The 16,914-nt window shown below is 43.7% G+C and overlaps 1 protein-coding gene across 1 annotated transcript; it reads left to right on the top strand.

The window, feature by feature from the left end:
- Positions 1–3,673: 3,673 nt before the first annotated feature.
- LOC143828735 (membrane-spanning 4-domains subfamily A member 8-like) lies at positions 3,674–15,686 on the top strand. Its single transcript, XM_077318986.1, has 6 exons — positions 3,674–3,982; positions 8,335–8,457; positions 11,982–12,038; positions 12,330–12,449; positions 14,589–14,702; positions 15,457–15,686. The coding sequence occupies exons 1-6, from the start codon at positions 3,755–3,757 to the stop codon at positions 15,559–15,561; spliced, it is 747 nt and encodes a 248-aa protein (XP_077175101.1). The 5' UTR covers positions 3,674–3,754; the 3' UTR covers positions 15,562–15,686.
- Positions 15,687–16,914: the final 1,228 nt, after the last annotated feature.

Raw genomic sequence — 16,914 nt, forward strand, 5'->3', positions numbered from 1 at the left:
AAGCAGATATTCCTTAGATGGGAAAATAAAGAAGACTCAGTGGTAGAGTTGCCAACTCCAGGTCAGGAAATACCTGGATATTTGGGGGGTAGACACTGAGGAGGGCAGGTTTTGGAGAAGGGAGGGACTTCAATGCGGTATAATGCCATAAAGCCGACCTTCCAAAGTGGCCATTTTCTTGAGGGGAATCAATCTATGTGACCTGGGGAATCAGTTGTCATCCCAGGAAATCTCCAGCCACCATCTGGATAGATCTGGCTGGCAGATCTATTTAGTGATGTGGTGTGAGGCCAATTGCTCCCCTTGACACTGTCAGCTTGCCCTAGAGGGGCTGCTGCTCCCCTGCCTTAAGTTCCTGCCACGGCTGAGGGGGCAATCTTTACCACATCAGTTTTCCACATGTACACGTAAAGATAGAAATGTTTTAAAAAAATAAAAAATAAGACACCACAATCCAAGAGTGGTTCTTATAATAACTTTGTCCTTTGCTGGATTCAGGTGGGTAGCCATGTTGGTCTAAAGCAGCAGAACAAAGTTTGAGATCAGTGGCAACTTTAATACCAATAAATAAATAAAATTTTGTTAGTCTTAAAGGTGCCATTGGTCTCAGACTTTCTTTGTCCTTTGCTGTAACCTTGTATATTTAGCGAAGGGCTTCCAGTTTACCTTTGTGCCCTCCTCATTCACCCCCTCAGCCTGCAACCAAGAGTCCACAAGCACGGACAAGAGGGCTTGTGAATGACATGGAGCAAGATTTTAATGAAACAGTAACTGAGTCATTTATAAGAAGTAATCTCCTAGCCCCCCTTTCAGCTCTCTTAGTGTGACAAATGACCATTAGGTTTATAATATTCACAAGCATCTTGCCCTATGAAAGTTATCAAGTAAATTATCAACTGCAGCTTTACATTTTATGCATCATTACTGAACAATATATAACAACTAAATCTGCTTGTTAAAATTAACAATTGCAGCAATATTGGAAGAAAATAAGTACCTTATTCTCAGTTGTTTTGGAGGTTTTGTCTTCCTGACAGGTTGTCTCAAAATTAGTTCGTCATAGAAATCTGATAGGCCTTCCTGTTGCTGGTCAGGTTCAGTTTGAGGGAATAGATTATTTATCAGTTTGCTGAAGCTGGAATCTCTCCTTTATGAAGACTCTGGTGAGTGTTCTGGGGTGACTCTGGCATCACGATCAGTATTGTGCAATACTGACTAAAGCAGACAAGATAGTGGGAGATCCGTGAATGAGAACTATTAGCTGTGGGGAAATGGAAACATCTAGATAACAGCTGTGGCATGGGGAGGGGATTTTAACCCTTTAATCTCAATCGGGTTCTTGTCTTCAATCAGCCTTTTGGATCTTTCTTCTTGTTATTTTGCCTCACTGTTTTTTGCTTTTCTGTTCCTTACGCTGCTATTTATGAACATTTAAAAAATCCTCAGTAGATCAATGTCATCTTGTCTATTCTGGTTTTAAGTTTCCATTAACAGGCTGGATTACATAAAGTGCATGATATAGTGCTGTGATAACTGTAGCTCGTTGATCCCATATTTAGGCTGCATTAACGTGCCTGGTGCAGTGAGGGGAAAAGCAGATATGGGCTGACCGTAAGGTTGACAGATTTCCTCTGGCCACCGGCAGGGTATGGTGGGGGTAGGGTTGCCAGATCCAGACTGGGAAATTCCCGGAGATTTGGGGATGGAGCCTGGGGAGGACTTCAGTGGGGCATAATGCCATAGAGTCCACTCCATAGTCTGGAGATGAGCTGTAATTCTGGGGGATCCCCAGGTCTCACCTGGAGGCTGCCATCCCTAGCTGACAGGGAAGTTAGGAATAGAATTGCCCCCAGCTGGTGCTTTTATGCTCACTGCTTCACTAGTCATTGCACTGTCACAAAAGGTTTGGGGAGGCTTTTTGATTCTGTATTAACACGCCTTGTTTGCCTGTACTGTCCCACCATCAGGGGCAATGCTGCCAGACAGGCAGGGGAAAGGCTTTGCTTCCATAGGCTGTGTCACAGGTGAGGGGAGAGAATGGCTTCCCCCTCCTTCAATAGGACGGTGCTACTAGCCAGCCTGCATGCCCTGCAGGGGACAGAATAAAACGTTTTGACTGTAGTAGGAGATAGTATCAGGGAAGGTTTCAGAGATGGGGGAGGATAGATGCCCAGCTTCTCCCATCCACCCTGTTGAGAAGAAGTACACTTTTCTTCAGATGGATTGGAGAGGGCAGAAGTGGCTATGGCTTTGTCCCTCCCTGGCAGTAAACATAACAAACCAGACTAGTTACAAAAGACAAATGATGAAGAAAGGAAAGCATAAGACCACTGCTTTCTCTGAGAGGAGCTATTGGTTCAGGATATGAGATCTTTCAATGCATATAAATTCATGTAAAAGTGCCAGAAAGTCACATCTTTCCCCCAGTATGTACCATACATCTCCCAGTTGCTACTAGCTACAGTAGGGAAATTCCTGCAATTTCTGTGGGATTAAAACCAGGTTGGAAGTTGGTTTTAAAACAAAACTGGAGTGCTCAGGTGTGAGGCATTTAACCCTGCTCCATCCCACATTTTACACTGAAATGTTTTTTAGGTCTGTAGAAAAATGCTGAAGCATAATGATTTTGGGGTTTTTTTGCCAAACAAATGAGGGCAAGACTCCTCTTACCTGATCAGTTCCCCAAATAATAAAAAAGTGTTGGTCTGTGTAATGACAGAATACTGAAAAACACATGCAGCTGAACTATATAGCCACTTTTCACGCTGTATAATAAAGATATCTTCAGTCTTGCCATGGGCCTGGAGATCTGGGTCTTGAGATCTGTGTGGCACTGGTGAGAAACCACAAGGCTGCCAATAAACTCCAGTAGATGTTACTTTAGAAGCAATTAATATTGTTTAACTCCATACACTGAAAAGTTACATTTGCTTATCAAACCTTAATTAATGGCACAGGATATTTTGGAGAGTCAGCTAACAACTGTACTCACATCCCAAGTTTTAATAGCTCTGGCGACAACCCGCTGAATTATAAATTTGTCACCTCCCCCATTAAATCACCAATAGGCTTGCCAGTGCCAGAATCAGAAATTCCTAGAGAAGGTTGGGGGGGGGGGGCTGGGAAGGACAGAATCTGGAAAGGAAGATCAAAGGGCATTTGTTGCCATAGAATCTGCCTCCCAAAGGTGCTGCTTTCTACTGGGGAAGGGATCGCTGTAGTCCAGTGATCACTTGTATCTCCGGAGAACTCTGGAAGCCCCACATTGAGGCTGGTATAGGGTGACTAGCTCTGGGTTGGGAAAGACCTAGAGATTTTGGGAGTGGAGCTTGGAATGGGCAGGATTTGGGGCAGGAAATGACCTCAGTGGTGTATAACGCTATGGAGTTCACCCACCAAAGAAGCCATTTTCTCCAGGGGAATTGCTCTGTGTTGCCTGGAGGTGAGCTATAATTCCAGGGGACACTCAGGTCCTACCTGAGGACTGATATCCCTAAGTTGATAACCCTACCCATGATCCATTTAATCTCCCCTCACTCATAGAAGCTCTGGAGGTATGTTGTATGCATGTATTCCATAAATACAATGATCTACACAATGATTGCTCATGATTTACATGGGTCCATTTCACCTTCATTCACACTGTTTTGGATTACAGTCTTGGTCAGTCATGACGCAGGGTGGGAGACATTTGCAAATATTATTTCAGTTGTTTCAGGGTGTTTTTTTTCTCCCCCACAGACAATTTATAGCAATGGCAGCAGATCAATTGAGAATGGCCAATGGCTCAATGTTGTTCATTCCTCCAAATAGTGCCAATGTAATCCAGGCAGGACAACTACTCCCTGGTACTGTTATCCAGTCAGAAGGAGTGATACAATATGTAGGACAGCAACCTGGAAACACCAACAGCCAACCTGAGCAAAGCCCTCAGCAGAGAGTACAGGACAAACTCCGCAAAGTAGAGACCAAGACTCTGGGGGTAAGTGTTTTTGATTTCCACTCATGGTCCAGTATGCGGGAATGTCAGTAATTTCCATGGCACAGTTATGGCAGTACAGGATAGACTAAGTAATTCAAAAGGTAAGCCAACAGATCACCAAAACATCCATTATCTCAGGATAATGGGACTTGTGTTGTTCAACATATTTATAAACTAGTTTCAAAGCCCATTTATAAAAATAGGCTTTGAAAGGGGAGTACGGGGAAGGGAGACGGGTGGGCGCAGCCAGCCACCCACCCCAATCTATCGCAGGTACCCTGGGGGGAGTGGTCAGGGCGGGCATGGCAAGGAAGGGGAGGTGAAAGCCGCAGACCACTCACCTGGCAGGGATCCTGGCTGCTGGGGACGGCGCAGCTGTGGGGCTGTGGGTGGCAGAAGGGCAGGAGACACAGTGTAGGCACGCGAGTTGGGGCGTTGGGCGTCGTCCTCTCCCCATGGTGGGCCTGGGGGGAAAGTAGTGCGGCTGAGGGGTGGTGGACAGGGCGGCGACGGGGAGGCCGGCATGGCAACAGGATGGCGCGCGTGCGTGGTGGAGGGGTGGGGCAGGGCTGCGGTGGGAAAGGCAAGCAGGCATGCGCCGGAGTAAGCGCATGCCTGGTTCAGTGTTGCGCCGTGGCAGCGGCCGCACAGGATGCACGGCCTAGCCACAGCACTACAGGAAAGGCAGGAAAGGGCATTGTAGGTGGAGGACGGGGGAAAGGTAAGGCGGCATGGGACAAATGTTGGTCGGGCGGGGAAAGGGACGGGCGGGGTGGGGGTGAGAAAGGCAGGGATGGCGGCGGGCGTTGTGGCATGGCAGCGGGGTCAGAAGGGGTGTTGGGGGCGAGGGGGCATGTAGCGGTGGGTGGGTGCAGGTATGTGTGTGTGTGTGGGTGCATGTGTGTCATGGTGGAAGTGGGGGCAGGGTGGGAAGGGGTCTGGGGGGCGAGGGGGTAATTGAGTGGTGGGTGGGTGTTTGCATGTGTGTTTGTGGGTGCGTGTGTTTTGCAGTGGAAGCGGCGGCAGCGAGGGAAGGGTTCTGGGGGGAGGGGGGTCTTTCACGGTGGGAGGGAGCGTGAATGTGTGTGTGTGGGTGCGTGTGTGTCTTGTTGGGAGGTGCGGCATCGTGGGAAGGGGTTTGAGGGGGAGGGGGTAGCTGTTGCCGTGTCTGAGCATTGGGGCAGGCAGGCAGCGTCCCTGCTCCTGTCCCGAGGGCAAGGGGAAGGTGCCGGGAGGGCTGACCGTGTCGGAAGGCTGCTTGTCTTTCTGCACAGTGAGTCCCCTGGTGGGTGAGGCTGGGCCAAGCAGCCAACGGGGAGGTGCGCTTCGCACGGCTCCCCATTGGCTGGTTGGCCCTCAAGTAGCACTCGGAGGGGTGAATCAGGAGCCGCTTTGCGTCTCCTGATTTGCCCCTCCGAGTTTTTATCATGGACAGAGCCCGCCCTAACTCCTCCCAATTAGCCCTTAGGGCTTTATTTTATCCGCTCCGCAGGAGCGGTTAAAGATCATTTGGATGAGGGATTAGAAGGGGCATTTATTAAATTTGCAGATGATACTAAAATGGGAGGGGTAGCAAACTTAACAGAAGACAGAATCAGAATACAGAATGATCTTGATAGGCTCGAGAAGTGGCCTAAACTGAATGAAATAAAATTCAATAGGGACAAATGTAAAGTTCTGCACTTAGGCAGGAAAAACCATACATACCAATATAGGATGAAGGAGACTTGTCTTGGTAGTAGTATGTGCGAAATGGATCTAGAAGTCTTAGTAGATCACACATTGAACATGAGTCAGCAGTGGCTAAAAAGGCAGATGGGATTTTGGGCTGTAGCAAACTGAGAATCGTGTCCAGATCACAGGAGGTGATGGTACCGCTTCACTCTGCTCTGGTTCGGCCTCACTTAGAGTACTGTGTTCAGTTCTGGGCACCACAGTTGAAGAAGGATGTAGACAAACTGGAGTGTGTCCAGAGGAGGGCAACAAAGATGGTGAGGGGTTTGGAGACCAAAGCGTATGAGGAAAGGTTGGGGGAGCTTGGTCTGTTTAGCCTGGAGAGGAGACAACTGATAGGGGATCTGATAACCATCTTCAAGTATTTAAAAGGCTACCATATAGAGGATGGAGCAGAGTTGTTCTCTCTTACTCCAGAGGGATGGACCAGAACCAATGGGAAGAAATTAATGCAAAAGAAATTTAGTCTAAACATCCGTAAGAAATTCCTGATAGAGAGGTTTCTCAGTGGAACAGCCTTCCTCAGGAGGTGGTGGGTTCTCCATCTTTGGAGATTTTAAAACAGAGGCTGGATAGCCATCTGTTGGAAAGGCTGATTCTGTGAAGGCTCAAGGGGGTGGCAGGTGACAGTAGATGAGCGATAGGGTTGTGAGTGTCCTGCATAGTGCAGGGGGTTGGACTAGATGACCCATGAGGTACCTTCCAACTCTATGATTCTATGATTCTAAGTCTTCACTATTTTCTGCCAATAAAATGGTGTCATCTGTGTATCTCAAATTTTAATGTTTCTTCACCAATTAAATCAACAAGGAAACTTCATCTGAGAGTGGGGTGGGACATAATAACTGGGGAGTAATAACCAGGCCTTTTGAGCTTGCTGGTAAGGAATGTACTGGTAACAGGATCTTCTTCCCAAGGCCTTCCTAACATACGCAGTACTATGTTGCAAGAGTCTGAATATTCAGAAAGAGAGAATCACTGGAAGAATAAAATTGTTTTATTTATGAAGAGAAACATCCATGCATAGAGAGAGAAAGTCAGAGACCTAATATCTGTTCTAGCTGTTGTCTGCAGTCATTCCATCTGTGCAGCAACTGTTCTGGAGGCAAGTTTAGGAGGATGTGTACTGAAAAAGCAGGAAGTCTTCTCTTGAACCAATCAGGACACTGGAAGAGATAATTTGAAAATCACCAGGAAGTTCTTATCCTATCTATGCGAAGTATAGATCTCCTCCAATGCCTCCTGTAGTTAACATATTTTGGTCAGGAACTACCAGATATTTTCCTAATGATCTCCTCTGTGTCCTGAGTGGCTCAGCAGGAGACTTCCTGCTTCTTTCCTCCCTGCTTGCCTCCACAACAGGCAGAATGAACAGAACAGAGAGTTAAAGTTAACCCCATTTCCACAATTTGGAGTTGTTGTTTTTTCCCCCATGGAGTCAGGTGCTAAATTTAGTATCTGGAATTGTGCCTGGCATTCTGCATCAACAGTATTCTTCCAGCACAGCTCAGGACGGAAAGCGTTGCAAGTGTTTTGCATTTTCTTCAAAAGAGTGGGTGGTACCACCTCCTGTCAAGCTCACCTTTTTAAAACATGTGTAATAGCATGCATAATCACATTGTAACTAATTAAAAATGGCAGCCACAAATTTGTAACATGAGGATGCTTGCAGGTTGTGAGTTCCCATGCTTGAAGCACAATCTTATGTTCTAGCTGCTTTTTGTTTCCTTCCTGTTTGATTCCAGACTAATTGAACCCCCCCCCTCCCAATTTCTTTTCAAAACTCTGGGTGCCACACTTGAATCACAATCAAGGGTGTGTATGTGATGTTGTGATTCTCTGGTCTGCACTCAGTCACCATGCATGAAATCACCATTATACGTTTATCAGCACAAAAAATAAAGAATAATAGGGTGACATGAAATAACTACCCCCCCCCCCAAAATCAGTATTAGCCTAACCAAATTTCAGATCAGGTCTCCACAATGAAACAATGTACTGTGAACCAACTACCCATTGCACAGTCCTATTTACCAAGGAAAATAGGAAACTACAACTTTGATCATGTCTCTTAATTTGGCATGGAGTTCTGGTTGCAGGGAATGCGGTGAAAAAACAAAGTGCCCAGTCACCCCTTAAATCTTGCAAGTGCATTTAGATGCTGGAAGGGGAGTTGGTCAGGGGAGGGAATGAGGAGTCCTAGTTCTGAGCAGCCGTACAACTCTAAACAACGGCTGACACAGGGTAACACTGAATGTGGTACTTCCAAGAAGAAGAGGGAAATTGCCCTAAGAGTAACAATCTGAAGGCAGATAAGGAATAACGCTTAACAGGAAAGAAGGTCCTGACCTCAATATCCTATCTAATTGTCTTCTTGCTGTCCCCTGCAAGGTTTTCTTCTCTTCTTTGTGTACCAGACATTGCCTTTTCTAACTATCAGGACTAACATGTTTTGAAATCAGTCTTTTTCAGTTTCTGTTCATGAAAGGACCAAATGAACTAAATGATTCACATTATTTTTAAAGTTATGTTTCTGGAATGTGCCTGGGGTCAAAATGCATATCTATCCACTATTCAGGAAACTATTTTATGTTGTTTGCTGTATTCTCCTTCTACAGGCCATCCAGATCATAATTGGGCTGATGCACATTGGATTTGGGGGAGTCTCAGCTGTACTTGTTGGTTTATACTACATACCTTTGGCTATTGTTGGACTTTATCCTTTCTGGGGTGGAATATTTGTAAGTAATGTATTGTTTTGTCATTGAGAACTCATTGCTTGATTGACCATGATTTTTTATACCAGTGCTGGAAGACAGCTACTCAAATTCTTGTTCAGACATTGATTTGTTTCTTTCTCACAGAAGTGACCATGCTAATTTAGTTTACTTTTTTTTTGCTTTGTTTTGAAAACATGATGCAGCCATTTTTAAAACATGAACTTTTCAAAAGCAAAACATGTAAACTAAATTGGCATGGTTAATTCTGTGAGAGAGAAAAAACAAAGCTAGGTTTGAGCCGATAATTTTCTGATCTTCAGGCTAATGTCTTACTAAATGGGGTTTAGCCTAGGTTGGAGTCTAAAGAAGATAAACAGCATATACAGATTTCACTGCTGTTGTTTTTTTAAAAATCAGCAATGCCTTGCTCAATTAAAAAAAAAACACACACATGCCCCAGGAATCCAACTGTGCTGAGTTCCTTTATTTTTTAAAAAAAGAAAAAAATGGCAAGATAGGAGGAGAAGGGGAGAAAGGACAGATGGCAGCCCTTGGGAGCATTTCTCAACACCCCGTCTCCTCCCCTGAGCTGTGTGATGCACATATAAGGAGGAAGAGGTGGAGAGCAGCTGGAGAGGATCCATATGAAAGGCTTGACTGTAGTTCTGACATTAACACTGGTTCTCACTAGTCTTAAGGGATGCTTATTTAAAGAATTACAGTATTTGCTGGCGTATAAGACTACTTTTCCCCCCTGAAAAACATGCCTCCAAGTGGGGGGGTCGTCCTATACGCCGGGTGCACTTCAGTTGGGATAGACATAGCTGCCCATAGTGGCCCATAATACTGTAATGTAATGTAACAAACTCTGTATTTTGAGTGGAAATGTTGGGGGGTCGTCTTATACGCCCAGTCGTCTTATACGCCGGCAAATACGGTAAATGCTTAAACAGTACCGGAGCTTAGACAAGATGAAGGCAGAAAAACCTTCTACTAAGATAACTAACTGGAAGTGAAGCAGTTTTAGGAATCTCTCCTTACAATTTCAACCAGAAATTGACCAATGAGCAGAGACCAAACAGTGGCCCAAGAAAAAGAAGGCAAAAAAGTTAAACTATCTGTGTTTTTTGTTTAATATACAGTAATATTCTGGGACTTGGAGGAGAAAAATTGGAGAAAGAAGAAAATATCTGGAGTTCAGGAACAGGTGCAAATTAAGCTTCAATACATCAATAGTCAGAATTGAGCTGTGCCTGCAGAAAGGGCCCTTGTTAGTCCTCATCCATATTCTCATGGAGTTTAGAATGATCCAAGAGTTTCCTCAAATAATTCTTATGAAGTAACTCACCATAGCTATTTACAGATTATGCAACATGAACCTATTAGTCCTTAACTGCAATCATTCTAAGACCTACTCATGGCTATTGAGCAGCCAAGCAGATATTGAAAAGCCTCAGGGACTTCGATGTGGGAGGCTGATCTGCCCTGCTGCTGAGAATCACCCATAAAGATGTTGGCCCAGGGCCTAACTGGCTTGTTTTCAGGTTTGCTTGCCTAGTGTGCAATGCCCAAATGCCATAGCCACATGCTAAGACAGAAACCCCTTTTGTGAATTCTTTAATTTACTGCTGTGAAATAGAAAAGATACAAATGCAGGTGGGGACAAACCCATAAAACAAAACACCTGCATAGAGAACAGTGCATTACATAGTGTTAAATACCTTCTCCTTGGAGACTGGGAGTAAAGATGCCTTACAGAATGGGCCAATAACCTGGGGTCTTCATCCCATATCTATCTCCAACCCTCATTCTTGGACTGCCCCACAGCTATTAAAACATCCCCCCAAAAGTTGCTGACTGGGTTCTGCTTGCATGGCCTCCCCCAAGTCTACATTAGTGATAACATATTTCTTCCTGTCGACTTTGGACCCTAATTATGAGATAAAATTAACTTGACTTTGGTTTCAGCATAACCATCAGCACAAACATTACTATCTGTGAGCCTCCCTTTATGGGCTTATCAAGAAACTGCATTCCAAAAAGACAGCTAATTGTACTTCTTACTTTAGAATAGTTGTTTGTTCTGATTGTTGAATCAGAAAACAAATCCAGATAGAAAATCATATTCAGTAACTGATAGCTGAGCAAAAGTTTCAGAAATTTGCCACTTCTCACCCCATCAAAGATGACAGATTTCTAACTTAAAGAAGGTATTGCATGCCAAGTTTTGGGGTCAGCAATCTATAGAATCAGTGTAGAAGAGGACAACATGCATGCTGCAACCTTTGATACATACATGATTGTCAGATGAATGTACCAAGCTCAACAACCTTGATGACATGCTTCTAATCAGATTGCCTTGATGTTTATTTTGATTGGTTTTGTGCCTGTACTCATTCTACATAATGCTTTCTTTAAGGAACACTTACTCTGGATGTGATCTCTCTATGATTTCCGCTGCCATCTTGTGATATTATGTTTATGTTATTGCTTTTAGAGGTTAATTTAACAGCACACAACTTTGGGGGAAACATGGAATAAAAATCACTTGTTTTACATGTGTATTGGATGTAATGGTTATGCTGCTAGGAAATTAAAAGTAAATTAATTTAATGTTAGCAGGGAAGTTGATATGCACATCGGTTTATCCATCTCTCCCCCTGCAAATCTGTTAATCTCTCTAGGAGGCCAGTCTCACTCCTCACATCACTATGAAAGGAGATTCAGTGGTGGAAATATGCTGGAGAAAAGTCCCCCCTCCCCATATTTTCTTTTCTCCTATTCTACTTATTCCATTTGCTTGGTTTGGTTTCCACCTAGTCCTGAATAGGGCCCTAATTTGCCCAAAGGATAGCCCACTCATGTTTTAAATAATACAATAAAACAAAAGTGCTTAACTCTGCTAAGGCTATGTAAATCCACTGAATGCTGGAAATCTCATAGAAGTAGAGATTCCCCTTCTGCACTATCAGTCTCTCTACTGCTGCCTCTGGTTTGCCACATCATCTCTGCATCTGGCTTTGGCAATCTTTGCCCACTGCCATACCATGCCAACTACCTCTTGGAACTTTCCTGACTGCTTTGGCTACTTCTGCCTGCCCACTTCAGCTTTCCCCTGTGCCTTTCTTAACCCCTCCTCTTTTGATTACCTGCCCTCTCCTGCCTTCTATGTTTTGTGTTGGAGAGGAGACAGAAAGGGCATGGAAGCTTCAGCTTGTAAGGATGCATGAGGTAGGGAACAATCATCATCCCTATTTAATCTAAGGCTGTTAAAGAATGGGCCTGATTCAGGTGAACAGGGTACATTCCCTGACTGCAATTGCAGCTGTGGGGAGTAATGCCTATTGATGGGATTTTCTAAAACCAATTAGAACAACTATTACATTGACTTCCTAATCCAACAGGCTTTAATTTCGTTATTAAATAATTAGACTCCACTTTTTAAATGGATCACCTGTAAATCAATGAATAATATGCAGCTTTAATTTTTGCTACTTCTCTATTAGAGAAATATCATCTAAGGTATTTCTCCTTCTTTCCAACAGTTTATTGCTTCTGGCTCCCTTTCTGTGTCAGCTGAGAATCCCATGGGTGCCTCATTGGTGAGATATATTTAACATTTTCACCTCTTATAAAATTTGGGAGTACAAAAATAGCCTTCTTATTTTCTTTACAATGATATCAATGAGATGTACTGTTCAGATAATATATTTAATATAAATCTTGCTTGACTGGGGCAAGGGAAAACTATGGGCAAGGGGAAGCTTTAAATTTTCTGGGCTCCTTATATTTAACTAGGTATGGATGTAGTGTGACTTTTTGGTTTGAACAAATCTGTGCTTTGTCGCTTTCCATCCATGGAGGTAACTTGAGTCTTTGTGTCTGATTTTCAGGTGAAGTGTAGTGTGGGAATGAACATCACAAGTGCTGTCATGGCATTAATTGGCATGATTCTCTATATAGCTGAGTTGGCTATAAATTCACTATATTCTTTTCATCTTTATTTGTCAGGGGTAAGTGAGCACATTTCACAAAGATCTTTGGCTTTATGAACCAAGGATGGGAATGCCTCAAGGAAGGAAACCATCACTTGATTGTCAGTGCCCAATGCCAAAGAATGTAGCAGCTCTTCTCTTTAGAAGGTCCCTTACTTTTGAAAACAAGAAGTTGGATTGTTTACAGGGTTCTCCTTTAAATTTTGGCTTTGAAAACTTTCTTGCAACCATTACTGTCCATTTGGTGTTAAATCTTCTGATGACAGGAAATCCCCACCCCCCGATGAACAATTATTTCATTGCTGTTTTTCAGTGTTTCTTCTCCATGATAACATTAGAAAACTGTGATGGATCAGATCTAATGTCCATCCAATCTGGAATCCTGCTTCTCATAGTGATAAACAGGGACTGAAGGAAATATCCTTCCCCATTGTGGCTTCCCCGGGATCAGGTATTCAGTGGAATCCTGCATCTGGAGATGGCCTGTGTAGTTGCAAGCAGCATCTCACAGTCTTCTTTTTTGAATTTTGCATTATGATTTAAAATAAGGTTGCCACTTAATTTTGCATAGGAGAGCTGGCATAAATGAAATAATTGCAGGGAGCCTGAGCCTTTGGGGGAGGGCAGTATATAAATAAACAAATAAACAAATAAACAAATAAACAAATAAACAAATAAACAAATAAACAAATAAACAAATAAACAAATAAACAAATAAACAAATAAACAAATAAACAAATAAACAAATAAACAAATAAACAAATAAACAAAAAGGATATTGAAAGGCTTGGCAAAAACCTCTTAGCAGCTTGACAAAGTTTTTGGATGACACCACATTAATCAAAACCAAAACCTGGCCATATTTATATATATATATATATATATATATATATATATATATATATATATATATATATATATATATATATATATATATATATATATATATATATATATATATATATATATATATATATATATATATATATATATATATATATATAATTAATATTTGTTGACCACTGTTCTTGGTCCAGGTGGCATGTAGCAGTTTACAACAGATTAAAATATAGTAACCCCACAGTACCCCAAAAGCCCCTAAACATTCTCCCCCCACCCCAACTCAAAGGATCCCTCTAGCCCAATACCTCAGGGGGTACTAAGAGGAGGGACTGAACAGATCTTCCTTTTCTTGGCCTCAACCAAACGCCTGGTGGAAGAGCTCCATTGTACAGGCCCTGTGGGACATTGACAGCTCCATCAGATCCCTCAGCTTTTCTGGGAGCTCATTCTACCAGGTAGGATCCAGGAACAAAAAGGCCGTGGCTCTAGTCAACCAACATAAAACCATTCCAACTCTTGACCCAGTTCAATAACAGCACAGTAATTGTGCTGTAAAATAAACATTTTTTAGCATCAGCACGTCTGTTATTCAGTCATGCTGGCGTCTTCTGAGTAGCATTCTGTCACTAGACAAATCCATATGCTGAAGTGAGATGTTTAACCCCGTGTTTACAAAAGGCCATCGCCTTTTGTGTTCTTTGCAAATCTGTATTTAGAATCTTCCTTTGTAATACTTGGGGATGATCCCTGCCAAATTCTAATCCACTATCACAGGTTTCACAGTGTTACGTTCCAAGAAGCATTCATGCAACCAGGCCCCTTGACCAAATTAGTCAGGAGATGTTATGTAGGCATTTCTTAATGTTTCAGTGCTTCAAACAGAGGCCAAACTAGACCAGTTTGTTTTTTAAGAGTCCTGGGTCCTCTGTAATGGCATTCCAAACCCCAACAGGCTCTTCTTTATTTTTTAAAATAATTCTCCAGAGTTGCTTTGGCTTGTGTCATCTATTTTAGCTAATGGTTGTTAATGTATTTTTTTAAACTTTTCAAACAAAACAGCTTATAACCCGTTTGCAAAGCAGGGCAGAGCTTTTTTGTTGATAAATTTTGTTAAATTATTTCCTTCCACTTTCAGATGTTCTCTGTGATTCTGAATCACTGCACTGTGATGTTTAAAATTTCTGTGGCCCTTCTGAAAGTTCTGCCCCCCCCCCCAAGTTTGGCCCTAATTAAGAAGACAAAGTTGCATAACTGGTAAGAAATAGCAAGTAAAAGCTGCATAATGAGTGATCCCCCGGCTTTTATACTCTGCAGGCCGTGGGCTTTGGTCTTGGTGTCATGCTCTTCTTGTTCAGCTTGCTGGAGTTCTGTATCACTGTTTGGACTGCACATTTTGGGTGCCAGGCTACCTGCTACAAAAGTGAGATGGTAAGCATTTTCTACCTTGCCCAGAGTTTAAACAGATTACGCTGAAAGGAACAAATAAAGGTAGAGACAAGAGAAATGTTTCACTTCAAGCTACCAGATACTGAATTTGTAGTTTGCACCTTGTTGAGCTCACTATGGCCTCTTATGCATGGCGGCAGCTACTGCGCACTGCTGCCGTCCCATTGCAGTGGGCCAGGATGCCCCGCTGTTCCCCGTGTATGCATGGGGGTGGGGCATGCTGGGCTGCCCTGGCGTAGCGCACGCGCTGAACCCCGGGGCCTGAAGGTAAGTCAGCACAGTGGGGGGGGACGTTTGGATGGCCCGGGGAGGGAGTGGGGGGCTCAGGCTCCCTCCACAAGCCAGGTGGGGGCAGGGGGTTGCCCCTGCCCGCTCTGGGGGTCCGCGGAGCCCACAGGGGCGCGTGGTGTCCCTACAGGGACACCGTAGGGTTGGGGCTGGGCGGGCTGACAAGCCTGGCACTGGTGATTACACACAACGCTGGCCCGCCGCAGCCCCAGCTTACCCAGGAAGCTGCGGAAGATCCTGCAGTCGTTTACCACAAGCCTTCCGTAGCCCTGGGCCGGGAGGCGCCCACGCTGGTAGCGGCACCGAGCGTTATGGGTGATTTTAACCAAAGCGCTCCTGCCGCCAGTGCGGGCATTCTGGCCCGTGCATAAGAGACCTATGATAACAATAACAAAGGTGATGACAATGAAAATATTTCTTATAGTATGTGTGTATATGTATGTTTCAGGCCATGATTGTTGTGCCCTGCACTATCAGTGGAAATGGAGCGGCGCCAGATGAAGCAGATCCTGTTCCTCCATCCTATAATGATGAGGCCTTTTCTCCAAAATAAGCATCCTCTTGCATAGAAAGGAATGACTCTTATGGTGCTACAACATGTGTATGCATTTTCCAAAAGCAAAGGAAAATGCCAATTCATTAAATATTCTTTAAATAATAGTTTTATTTGTACACAAAGCATGGAGGTGTAAATAAATAATAGATATTTAATCAATGTAGTTGTCTAACGGTTCTTTATTATTATTATTATTATTATTTATTTGATTTGTATGACCGCCGCTCTCGGAAACCGGCTCGCGGCGGTTCACAACATTTTAATACAAATACAATATATTGAGGAGCTTCGGAAAGATGGCGCTGTAGCAGACCATATCTTATGGTCTCTCAGACCTAACTGAGGGGCAGGGGCAGCAACTCCTGTCAGACTTGAGCGAGGTGCGCAAACCTTGCTCGTGGTCGCCCCGGGAGCCGGGAACGGCACCCAGAGGGTCCTACAGATCCGTGGAGAATAATTTCTCCGGATCTCCGCAGTTTGTGTCAGAGGCCCAGACAGCAGCCAGACAGCAGCCAGACGATAGCCAAAACTGAAAGTAAATCTCTAAGCTTGAGATGACCAGCTGTATGAAATTCTGCATCTCTCCTGCTGACTCTCTCCACCTCTCGACTGACAAAAGGAACGGAACGGAATCATCAGCATAAAGACTGTGAGTTTCTCTGTCTGCTCTATTGCTTCAAAGCTAGGCATTAGCCCAACACCCCCTCCCTCCCCCCTCATCTAATCAATTTGCATGGAAATGCTCTTCACAGACGGGAGGGAAATTAGCGAAATTCACTGGGCAGAACAGAGAGAAGGAAAAGCTTAAATCCTTACCGACAGAGAAAGCGGCAGGAATTGTTTACAATTCACGGAGATCGCTTGGTTGATAACTACCAGGCTTCCCAACTCTCGCGAGACGCCTGTTTGGGATTTGCGGTGGATGTACGCAGTGGAGTTAACGAAGATTGCAACGGAGGAAGGACCCATTTTAGACGTCTAACTTGCGCCTGCCTGAGTGGATTATAATTTGCCGATTTTGCTTTTTTCTTTTTTCTTTTTTTTTCCTCTCTTCTGGTGGCTTTTTATTTTTTATTTTTTTTGGGGGGGGGACATTTTCTATATACACTTCCATTGATATTTTTATAGCCCTGGCCCCCCCTCACCTTTTGTAACACTTTTTGGCTTTTGTTTTGAGACAAAGTTCCTGTTTATTTGTGGTTATTATTTCTACAACGGCTCTTCTTTTTTTTAAAAAAAAAAAATTTCAACACCCCTTTACAAGTTATTTTTGGAGCTATAGCTGATTCTGGAAGGACATATCTTTCTATCCCCCCTTATCCCCCCCCCTCTTTCCTCCTATGCTTTTTT

This window comes from Paroedura picta, chromosome 2 (assembly GCF_049243985.1).
Source record: "Paroedura picta isolate Pp20150507F chromosome 2, Ppicta_v3.0, whole genome shotgun sequence".
Lineage (NCBI taxonomy): Eukaryota > Metazoa > Chordata > Lepidosauria > Squamata > Gekkonidae > Paroedura > Paroedura picta.

Coding starts and splice junctions, on each gene's coding strand:
- LOC143828735 (XM_077318986.1), top strand. CDS start 3,755: ATGGCAGCAGATCAATTGAGAATGGCCAATGGCTCAATGTTGTTCATT. Junction 8,458..11,981: donor CTTTCTGGGGTGGAATATTT/GTAAGTAATGTA, acceptor TCTTTCCAACAG/TTTATTGCTTCTGGCTCCCT. Junction 14,703..15,456: donor CCTGCTACAAAAGTGAGATG/GTAAGCATTTTC, acceptor TGTATGTTTCAG/GCCATGATTGTTGTGCCCTG.